The sequence below is a fragment of the Cucumis melo genome, chromosome 4 (genome assembly GCF_025177605.1).
Source record: "Cucumis melo cultivar AY chromosome 4, USDA_Cmelo_AY_1.0, whole genome shotgun sequence".
NCBI lineage: Eukaryota > Viridiplantae > Streptophyta > Magnoliopsida > Cucurbitales > Cucurbitaceae > Cucumis > Cucumis melo.
This window is the reverse complement of record NC_066860.1, coordinates 34653745-34665040: the sequence shown is the minus strand read 5'-3', so window position 1 is coordinate 34665040 and position 11296 is coordinate 34653745. Positions and strand designations below refer to the sequence as shown.

General features: G+C 33.9%; 2 protein-coding genes across 3 annotated transcripts; both read right to left on the bottom strand.

The window, feature by feature from the left end:
* Positions 1 to 4071: 4071 nt before the first annotated feature.
* On the bottom strand, positions 4072 to 6172 carry LOC103486249 (aldose reductase). Of its 2 annotated transcripts, XM_008444134.3 has the most exons (9): positions 5824 to 6172; positions 5687 to 5737; positions 5524 to 5597; positions 5324 to 5411; positions 5035 to 5241; positions 4874 to 4945; positions 4492 to 4734; positions 4271 to 4394; positions 4072 to 4136 (listed from the first exon to the last, which is right to left on the bottom strand). In XM_008444134.3, the coding sequence occupies exons 1-8, from the start codon at positions 6037 to 6039 to the stop codon at positions 4305 to 4307; spliced, it is 1041 nt and encodes a 346-aa protein (XP_008442356.2). In that variant the 5' UTR covers positions 6040 to 6172; the 3' UTR covers positions 4072 to 4136; positions 4271 to 4304. The 2 variants fall into 2 exon arrangements, with proteins under 2 accessions (XP_008442356.2, XP_008442354.2); XM_008444132.3 differs by lacking the exon at positions 4072 to 4136 and having other exon boundaries at positions 4155 to 4394; positions 5824 to 6170.
* A 169-nt stretch (positions 6173 to 6341) lies between these two features.
* Positions 6342 to 8564, bottom strand: LOC103486248 (uncharacterized). Its single transcript, XM_008444130.3, has one exon. The coding sequence runs from the start codon at positions 8179 to 8181 to the stop codon at positions 6655 to 6657; it is 1527 nt and encodes a 508-aa protein (XP_008442352.1). The 5' UTR covers positions 8182 to 8564; the 3' UTR covers positions 6342 to 6654.
* Positions 8565 to 11296: the final 2732 nt, after the last annotated feature.

Below are 11296 nucleotides of genomic sequence, written 5' to 3'. Positions count from 1 at the left end.
TTATCCTTTTCAAGTTTATGGACATTTTTTTTTGTAGATTTTACTTCTTTTTTTCTTTTTTTATTAAAAAATAATCTCCTAAAGTTGTTTAGTTTTGATTAACCAAAGTTATTCTTAAACTATCCTAAATTCTAATTAAGACTGAATTTTCATTGGAGTTGGTGAACACCTTGTCCCCAGTAACTTCACATAATAATAATAATAATAATAATAATAATAATAATAATAATAATAAATTAATCTAAACTTTGGTATATACATGAATAAATTCAAACCTTCTCGTATTTGGAAATTTCATTTTTAAATTATAAAGACTTCGTTTTCCCATAGTTATAACAAAAGAATGAATTAATTAATTCATATATATGTCCTCTACTACTTATTTGTTGAGAAAACGTCGGACCCTTTTTGGTTCTAAAAAGAGTAATATATTTAAAATTAATAATGAACAATGGGGACATTAATTCAGAAAAAAGAAAAAATAATGGTCATTATCCTTTGGAAATATGTATGGTAGAATAGAAGTTAATAAAAGGGGAAGGGTGAGGGTGAGGGTTTAGGGATTAGGATTTAGGGAAATGGAAGAATAGGTAGGGTAGTGTACTGGTACTTATAATTATAATATTTGAATACCACAGATTCCTTCCTGTCAACAGCTAAACCCCCTCCCTCCCTCCCTCCATACCCTTTTTCATCTCCAAAACTCTTTAACTCCTAACTCCTAACTCCAATCTCCAATCTCCAATCTCCAAACTCCAAACTCCAAACTCCAAACTCCAAACTCTCTCTCTCTCTCTCTCTCTCTCTCTCTCTCTCTCTCTCTCTCTCTCTACATATATATATATATATATATATATATATATATATATATATATATATATATATATATATATTAATCTCTACTTTTCCCTAAAAAAATCTCGACCTCATTTTATCTTCCATTTTTAATTAAATAATACTTTCTCTTTCTTATACATTACTTACATAGTAGTAGTAGTCTTATTAGGGGGGGACACATAACCAAATCAAGATTTCATATCTTATACTTCTTCAATTCTATTGGATTTCATTCCTATACAATACAATACAATACCCCCTTTTTTTTTATAAAAAAAAAAAAAAAAAAAAAAAAACAATTAATTAATTAAAATTAATTAATATCCAGCTGTAGCTCTACAGTATTTCGTAGAAAAATCCCTCGTCTTGTTTTTTCTGGAAAGCTTAGAGAATATTGCAACAACTCATTCCATTCAAAATCCAATCTATGCTTTATTATGATTTGGCAATACTTCTTTATAACTCCCACTGAATGGATACACACACACACACACACACACACATGATGTCTCTATTAAACTCCAAGTGTGTGTAGATTTGAAATAAAAACAAAAGGTGGGGGGTTAGAGGTAGATCTACATTTTGTTTAGCCTCTACTAATGTAGCCTAATATTGGTCAACCAGATTGGAAATTGGAGTCAGTCGAAATGGGACTTTCAATAAAAAAAAAAAGAGTCATTTACATGGGACACACCCATGATTGTGAAATGACAAACTACCCACGACGACTAAAATTATGATAATGACAACTACAAATCAACCCATCATAACATAATATTTAATTTTCTATTCTTTCCTATACTACAACCTTGATTACTTACTAATCATATTTCCACAGTAATATATTTAGGTAGAAATTAGAAATAGATTTCATTATTATTATTATTGGTGGGTTCTTAAATGTTTCATAACATATTTAGGGTTTAATAATAATCTGAAAGGGAAGTGAAGAGTTGGGAAGGTAAAAGGTGTGGTTTGAGAGTATGGAGTAAGGGAAGTGTTTATTCCTACCAAAGATTCTCCATAATCTCCCAATTTTCAGCGTACAAGATTTCATTTCCATAAACTTTAACATTAAATAAATATAAAATGCTTTGTTTAATGTTTATTGTTTTCGCAACATTAATTTATAAATATATCCTTTGCTTTTAATTTTATATCATCCCCTCATAACACACTTTTCATTTATAAAACTCTAATTAACACTCATTCAATTTCCACTATCACTACCAAAGCAAAAATAAAAAGAAAGATCACATAGTAATATGATGACGAATAAGATGTTTGGGTCAATTATAGAAAACAATACACTCCTTCGCATTTCACGTTTTGTTCATTTATAAAATACACATATGGCCTAACACCAAATTAATAACACAATTTATGGAATAAACTACTCCAAAAAAATAATACCAATAACCAAATATTTTCCAAAACTAACATATGTTTACTGTTTAATTGGTAATTTCATTTTTAAAATGTCAAGTAATTTGTTCTTCAATATAATATATTGACCTAACTATCAATGATTTAGGGACTAATAGCATATTTCTTAAATTAAAAGCTATCAATAGAATTAAACTTCTGAATTTAATCTATCAACGTTGCTAATTGTGATTGACTGAGTGTAAGCAAATAATAATGATAATAAGATGATAAGAAGGACTGTTTGGTACTTCAAAAATTGAGCCTAGTACCTAAATGCAATCTAATTAATTAACCAAGTATACCTTTTCCCCATCCTTAAATTATTGTCATTCTTTTAAAATTTTCAAATTACAAATTGAAGATTTAACAAATATGTTTCTTAAGGTTTTAGTTAGTGGATGGAGATTTAATGTTCTTCCCTTTTATTTATTCAATAATTATAAAAGTGAAGTCCCAGTGGATAGGATCATAAAAGCTAAACCAAAATGGTCCAAAGGATAATGGACCCTTTCCCTTTCCCTCTCCCTCTCCCTCTCCCTCTCCTCTATTTTTCTATTCTTATTATTATTTTAACCTTTTACAGAGTATTTAATCTTTGTTTTACCAACTGCTTTTGTATCTTAATTACTGATTTTAATAAATATCATTACTCATTAGCATATGTCCATGCTCCTAATTTTCAAATACTTCAAATTACCATTTCTTTTAATCATATTTTACAACTTTTTTGAAATAGAATAAACATTGTCATATTCAATGAAAATTAATTAATTTAATTCTTCAAAACAAAACGAAAATTTCAGGATTCAAAATAATAAAATATAATTTAATTTATGGTAAAAATTTAGTTTGAAAAGTGACTTTAAAATAGTTATAGAAAGAACGACGTTTACATAGATGGGAAAAATTGTACTTTAAAAAGGAAATAAAAAAAATGGAGGTAATCTTTATGGGGATGATCTTCAATCCGTCACTTCACTTAATTACAGCATTTGAACTAAAGGTGGAAGCATCAATCATAAATGCTTTTCATTTTTAGACAACCATCACTTACGAATCATATGGCATAGCAGTTCCATTCTGTTATTAGTTTTTTTCTTTTTCTTTTTTTTTTTATTTCTAATTGAATTGTTTTAAAGAAGTTAAAAAAAAAAACATATATACAAACCCACTTTTTAATTTTCAAATTTTAGCTTAATTAATTTTCAATAACATTCATAAAATGAATTCATGGGTGAAGGTCGTGCTTATAAGATTTAATTTATAAAGACCAAAACTAAATACTAATGTGATGCAGAGCCTTAGTTGTCGAATCGTCCCTCATCTTTGGGAGAGTTCTTATGTTAGAACTTTTATATATATATATATAACAGAGGATAAGAAAATTCAAAATGATAGACATTTTATTCTTGGTCGCACTTAGTGAAAAAGATAAGTTAAAAAGTTATTAGTTTTAAGTATAAGTATCATTTATTAAATGTATATTATGTATTAATATTTCAGAGTTTAGTTACTACCGTTCTCTTGTTATTAATTAGTACAACCTACTACCTAACCTTTGATATGTTCATGTTGTGATTTTGTCGCTTTTCTCATCTTGGTTTTTACTCATACACTCCGAATAGAAGGCCCACAGTAAGAAGAAGAAATTGGGCCTGCCTGCCAAGGATACAAGGCCCACAAAACGAATCCAATCTTCTGCTGGTAGGTAGCTTGGCTTGGTGGTGGTGCTTTTACATAATTTCCACAAAATCAAGTCGTCATTGTTAACATTCAAGTTTTGGTATGTTCTGTATTTGAGCCCAATTTTAACACCTTTTGAAATTTCCAAGTGACACATTCCACGTCCATTGACATTTTCCATTATAAACCTAGAACAATCGAAAAAGTTCGTATCAAAACTTGAGGGTTTATTTGATATTTTTAAATATTACAACTCCTTCAAACATCATATCCACGTTTTTATTACACAGATCAAGTGTTTTATATTCAATAAAAAGTCAACCTTGTTTGGAATCAAGCCTTTCGTCAAAACCTCTTCAATCCTCGTGATCCCAAACATCAGCCACACTCCTCAAGGGTCCAGCCTCCTCGTTCACAAATAGTTCTTCTCCACTTAGCACTCGTTTCTAAGCCACAAAATCATTTTGCAAGAGATACAAGGATTATAAAGGTGCCTATAAATAAAACTTGCGGGGGTTTCAATCTTTTTTTTTTTCTTTTTACCTGAGTTGGGATCCTACAAAGAGCTTCAAAGTCCTCCACAGGGATCTCCCATCCAAACACTGCAATATTCTCTTTAATCCTTTCTAAGTGGGTTGATTTTGGAATGGCACTGGTTCCCCTTTGCATAGCCCATTTCACAAGAATTTGACCCGGAGTTCTGTTCAACTTCTTTGCTATCCTTTCAACTGCCTCATCGTGTATTAAGTCTCTACCTCCGTCTGAGGACCCCAGAGGCGAATAAGCCTGCAAGATACACCAGTTCTATTTTCCTTCATACCCTAAACCATGAACTCTAATTGAATCTAATTTACTATCAAATCTACAAATTATACTGGAATGTCAGTGTCCATATGGGGATCGTCATGCAATATGCAAAGCTTACAGTGACATGGATGCCATTTTTCTTACAAGCCTCCAGCATTTTATCATTTCTCCACCCCGGGTGCATTTCCATCTCAACACAGAAGACAACAATAAACAATATTAAGGTTGGTTAAGTCAAACTGTCCAATATAATATATGGGATCTGATTCACGTTCTAACCTGGCAAACGGACGGCATTGTTTGGGCAAAACTGAGCAAGTTGTCCAACTTCTTTAAGGTAAAATTGCTAATTCCGATGTCCCTAACAAGATTTTCCTTCACAAGCTTCTCCATTTCTCTCCAAACCCCTTCCATGTCCAAGTCCAAAACTTCCCCCTCTTTGGGAGGCCTGCTGGCTCCTTCTTTAAGATGGAAAGGCCAGTGAATCTGGATGAACAAATATTCAATTTTACATATCAGAAATGAACTTTAGTCCATATCAACTAAATTGGGGTGGTCTTTAAAATACCAAGAGAAGATCGAGGTAGTCAACTTGGAGTTCTTGAAGAGCATTGTTTAATCCGATTCTAACTCTATTTGGGGATAAGTCAGAGCACCTAAAAAAATGCAAGCAGACGAGGACCAGTGATATGAACTAAGTTAAAAGTTTTTTATTATTCATTGACATTGACATTTATTATATTGGTTCAAATGGCAAACTTTGTTTACCAAAGCTTAGTGGTGACGAAAATGTCTTCCCTTCGGATTCCTGCCTTTATTGCCGCTTGTAGACCAAAACCTACCTGCAAGAATTTTACACAAGTGCAAAGTCTTGCCATCAAATTGTCATTAGAGTGAAAACTAACATACAGAATCGAGAGAGAGATTATGCCTCTTCATGAACTCCATATTCTGCAGCAGTATCGATGTGCCTGTAACCAGCCTGTCGGCAAAGTTAAGACACGTGAAATCAGCAAAAACGATAATGAACCAGAAAACGTGAAAGCTCTACTTTTGACATGAAAATACCTCAACAATAGCATTGAACACAGAATCATCGGCTCGAGAGCCAGATCTCCAAGTGCCTAATCCAACGGCTGGTATTCTATGTCCACTCACTAGCGTAAAATAACGCTCAGCATCTTGAACCTGCGGTGTCATAACAGCCTGTGCCATTTTTCCACTGTATTTCTTTTTTCCGATGCAGATTGACAAAAAATTAACGCACCGAGAAGAACTAGACATAGGCAGTGAAATGAATGGGGTGTGTGCATGTTAGCCACGTTTGTGGTAAAAAGGTTGTGCGTGGCAATTGTCGGAGATGCTTAGCGGATTGAGCCCAAAGATGGCCTTAACGAACTTTGGATATTCTACACGTGTAAAGATAATGCTTGAAGTTCTCAAGGGTAACGGAGCTTAACGATTGTTTGATTAGTTTAGTTGCATTATTCACCAAATCTTTACCCAGTTTCCATACCATTCTCAAATTAGGTAACTTGTGATCAATAATCAACACGGGACACGAAAATCTAAAGCATATTGCAAAATGAGCAAAAGAATTTCAACTTACATTGTATGGTTATATGAACTACTACAAAACTAGTGGTACAAATAGCACTGCTTAAATGAAGGGCGTATTAGCCCAAATGTGTATCCTACAGTAACCGAATCGTCCACGATGATAGAAAGTCCAATTTCCCACCGATCACCACCGTGTTGTTTTTGCTTTCAATTATGGCTCCAAACTTAGACAGTGAAGATTTATTGATGCATGCGTGAAGAAGCAAACATGGTTTTACAGGTTAATTTTGATTCCCAGCTGTCTGTATCCTGTAAACGAACACCCATGTAGAGACCGACTCACCACCATTGATGAACAAGAACTCCACTTCGCCTCAAGGAAGTAAACAAATCTAAGCATTGGCCATAAGTTTTATCATATTTTGCACTTCTCTCGCCTGGGCAACATCTCTGCCAGCGATTGTAATGACACTCGAGAAATATCTCATCTATCAAGCAAATAGCCCCAGTCTTGAACAATCTCGGAATCAAATCGAATTCAGTTCCTTCCACGTCCATCTTCATCACTACAAAATCCTTCTCGGTTACGGTATTTTTCAACCAGTCAGCAAAATCAAAGCCCTGAATCTCATCCACTTCGCCGTCGAAAGCCCCCGTTGATGATACCGCCGGTCGAATCCTACCCATTCCCCTCCCCTTATCTTGGACCTTCTGACCTGGGTCTCTGTTAATTTCGAACGTCAAAGTTTCATTCCTTATCCAAGCTGCGTATGGCAAAAGCTTGACCCCCTTTTTTGAACTATACTGTTCGTGAAAAATTTTGTCAGCTTCAATGGCGTAAACATCGAAGGTTTTGTTCTGTTTCGGATATTGCTTCTTGAACCAACTTCCTATGCTAGAGCCATAACTCCTTGCTCCAACATCAACGTAAACGTACCTCTGCTTGAAGCTTATATCAGCCATTGATGGAAGATATCTTATCTTTTGAATATTCCGCTTCAATGTAATCCATGGCTCCAGTGGCTCCTCTAAGATCAATGGCTCGGCCTTTCGGATCAACTCTTCCTTGAATCCGGGAATAGAACACTTACCATCAGACTTCGGTTGATGCGTTAGCACATCATCATGACCAAAAATGTCGTCACTCTCCTTCGTCAGAACAATCTGGCGAAGGAAGGGCATAGAAGAATCGGGGCCATTTATATCCTGCGACGTAACTATTTTGCAGCAATTAAACAAAGCAATGAATGAGTGAAAACTGTACGTATCTTTAGCTCTAATCTGGACAACAGCAAACCCTTCGGGTTTCAGCGTCCGAGCAATTTCTCTGGCAAAATCTGCCGGCCGGGAAGACTGATCAAGGCGACCAACGCCCAAAAAAATAAAATCAAAAGTATTGTCATCGAACGGGATCTCGTGTCCTTGGCCCTTTATCACGAGAGGCTTAGAGGCCTTCCTGAATATTCCAATGGAATCCGAAACCCCAATCTGTTTCAAGGAAAATACATCCTGCCCGTCGGGGGTTTCCACGCACAAAGATTTCGATTTATGAGAAAGAAACCCCACGGAGAGAAGATCTTGAAAGATTAAAGAATAAAACTGAACGGCCTTGATCCAATCTTTAGTAGTATAAAGATCACGACGCAACAGTTCTTCAGCGGAGGGAGCTGCGCCATCGATAATCGCCGATGCTCTGGGATGTAATCCAGAGGCTCGATAGTTGGAAATTTTGGGGGAGAAACAGAAATTGCCAGTGATACAAGACTGACCAGTGGTAACGACGACGTAAGAAAAATGAGCAACTAATAGAAAAACAAGAACAAGGAGTGCCCTAAAGAAATTCCTCAGAGATAGAAAGGTTCGCATGGCGGAAGCCGTCACCTTCGAATTTGCCAGAGAAATACACACGATGATTAGAACCCTAAAAAGAATCAAGAAAGCGTAAGAAAATTATCGAGAACAAAATCGAGCAGAAGTATGGTTGGCTCCGATGAAGACATTTGCAGGTCGAAAATATAGAGAGAAGTTAGGGTTAAAGTGAAAAGTCATGGGAGGAGGATGTTGAGGTTGTCGCATTGGGAGGAAGAGTTTTGTGTAAAAGCTTAGAGAAGAAGAACGCATTTGCATAAAGCCATTGACCGCGCTGTGAGATTTTGAAGGTGGAAGGAAATAGAACCGAATGAGCACCGGGAACCGGTATTCACTGTCGCCACGCGGAGGGAGAAACCCAAATCCATGCCTAATAGTAAGTAGTACCCTTTTTCCTTTTTCTTTTCTTTTCTTTTCTTTTTATTAATTTAATTTCACCTTTCACTAATGAGGGGATTGATTAAATGATGAAAGATTAAAGAATATAAAAACAGGAATAATGCTACCGACCTAAAGCAGACTCCAAATTAAAAGCCATCCCTTCATAATGCATAATGCATAATGATAAATTATAGTAAAGCCATCAAAAGATAAGAATAAATTCACTTTTTAATCTAAAATGAAATGATGATGGATATGCACATTTTTACACGAATACTTAATTAATTAAATACGTAAGTTTGTTTGTTTGTATGTATTTATATATTTTGGTTAACGAAACCAACACAAACAAACGTCTCACGAAATGACGTTCATAATACTAATTACTAACAACTAACCCAATCCACCTAAATCAAGTAAGCAATTGATTGAATTCACCTAATTTATTTTATTTTGTCAATGTCTATTTGGTTCATTTTTAATTTACATCACTTAGCACCTACAACCACCTTTTCCATAAAAGGGATAAAATGGGATTTACATACTAAACAACCAAATTTTCAAATATCTTACCATTGACCATCAAATCCAAAACTTTGTTTTAGTTTTACACATCCACTCAATACAATACATGTATGTTGGTATCGATTCTTAAGAATTGTTTTTAAATAATGTGATCCGAGCCATACAAATTATCAAAACAATATATCTTATGGAATATTCGAGTTAATAATATTTCACAAATTAACTATAAATATACTCATAAATAAATTTTGATAATTGTTTAATGTTACATAATTAGCATTAATTTTTGAATATACTATCAAATGTATTTTGGTCCATATATCTTGAAAATCATTTAATTTTAGTTATTATATCTTTAAATGTTTAATTTTAATGTGTGTACTTCTACTAAAATTTAAATTTAGTGCCTCTTATATTAATTCTTATTGAAATTGATTAGATAATCATTATGAAAAAGAGTAGTATGGGAATATATTTTTAAAGTTAATAGTAAAAATACTAATAAACTATATATAAAAAAAAAAAAAGAGTAAGTAAAGAGTTGTGTAGGTTGGCTTTGCCTCCAAATCGACCAATAACGGATGCAGCAGCAAAGCCTAGGAAGGGAAGAATACAAAGCATAGATTGAAGTGACCAAAAACAGTGGGCAGTGGGCAGTGGGCAGTGGGCGACCAAACCTAACCAACCGCCGAGTAGTAGCCGTTGGGAAAACTCCAAACTGCTCCTCTCTTATCCGTTTTTCCGTTTTGTCAGAATCAGAATTCTAGAATGACCGTTTTTTGCTTTATATATATATATATATATTCTAACATTCTTCCTGTTTTTGGGTCTTCATGTAATGGTATCGTAACCACCCTAGCTAAGTAAGTTTAGAACGAAATGTGAAATTGAGTAAACGCGTTGTTAAAAGGAAAATAAATGATTCGTTTAAGGAATTATGATTATATGGAAAGTCAAAAGTGGGGAGTTGAGTTGCACCGAAAATTATGATAGATAGGAAAGGATGGATGATGGTTGATGTTTGGTTTAGGGTTTAGGGGCCCAGTTGATTGGCTGGCATTGCCCACCCATCTTTAAAAAGGAAAAAGAGAAAGAAGTTTATGTAGGAGGAAAGGAAGGAGGGGCCACGGGGTGTGAAAATGAAGTATTGTTGTGGCCATTCAAAGGCTCTATCTAATTCACCCCTTACGTCTCCCAATCCAAATATTACAAACATTCTATTATTTATTAATTCCCTACGTTTTTACATCCAATTTTTCGAATCACCCTCTTTATAAATAACTCGTATTTTACTTTTTTTTTTTGGATTTATTATTATTTTAATATTTACAAAATTAACTCAATTTACTACATTTAGTATATGTTCAGTGGGGATTGGTTAAAACATGTTGAATTTTAGAGTGTTGTCAAACTATAAAATTATGTAAAAAAAGAAGTACGATCATAAGTTCGTAGAAATTAGAAAGTAGGAAGGTGAGGAGATGAATGTAGATAAGTAGATGGGTGAGACCTTTGCACATGCCTTCAATTATTCCGCACTACCAAATTATTCAAATTGATGAAATTGCATTTATATATATATATACATTACATTATCATTGGATAGTCTCCACAGACGTAATGGTGGTGGGGTACCTAAAAATACTGAAAATTAATACAACTCTGTTGATTGGGAATTCTTTTCGTTTCAATGTAATTCATTCAATGAGATATGATATTTTAGAGATATTTTAATGATTGAGAGTTGTAGAAAATTAATAGTGAATGTCATAGCTGGGAATTGTCCTTGACGTTATGGACTATATAGTCTATGGAGCGATTTCTACGGCCTATCTAATATCTAGATACAATTAAGATATCAGATTATAACTCAATTACAATATATATGTTGCAATTTGACAGTATGATAATCTATGCAAAATAGACACCGAGCTTAGTCTTCACAGGATATCAAATATCTATATGGGCCTTGGACTTTCTATAAGAACACTGTGGGCTCGAACTCTAAAATGGGAAGGGATGATCTTCATTGGGCCTTTTTCTCTTTGAACTAGCCCAACAATATTCATATTAATATTTCTATTTTTGTGCCAATAGCTACAATTAAAGTGTGTATATGAAAACTTTAAAACAAATTTAAAACCTCGTAACTGTCTATCATGAAATAAAAATAAATAAATAAATAAACTTCCCCAGAAATGAATGA

Coding starts and splice junctions, on each gene's coding strand:
- LOC103486248 (XM_008444130.3), bottom strand. CDS start 8,181: ATGCGAACCTTTCTATCTCTGAGGAATTTCTTTAGGGCACTCCTTGTT.
- LOC103486249 (XM_008444134.3), bottom strand. CDS start 6,039: ATGTCTAGTTCTTCTCGGTGCGTTAATTTTTTGTCAATCTGCATCGGA. Junction 5,598..5,686: donor AATATGGAGTTCATGAAGAG/GCATAATCTCTC, acceptor AAATTCTTGCAG/GTAGGTTTTGGTCTACAAGC. Junction 4,946..5,034: donor CAATGCCGTCCGTTTGCCAG/GTTAGAACGTGA, acceptor TTCTGTGTTGAG/ATGGAAATGCACCCGGGGTG.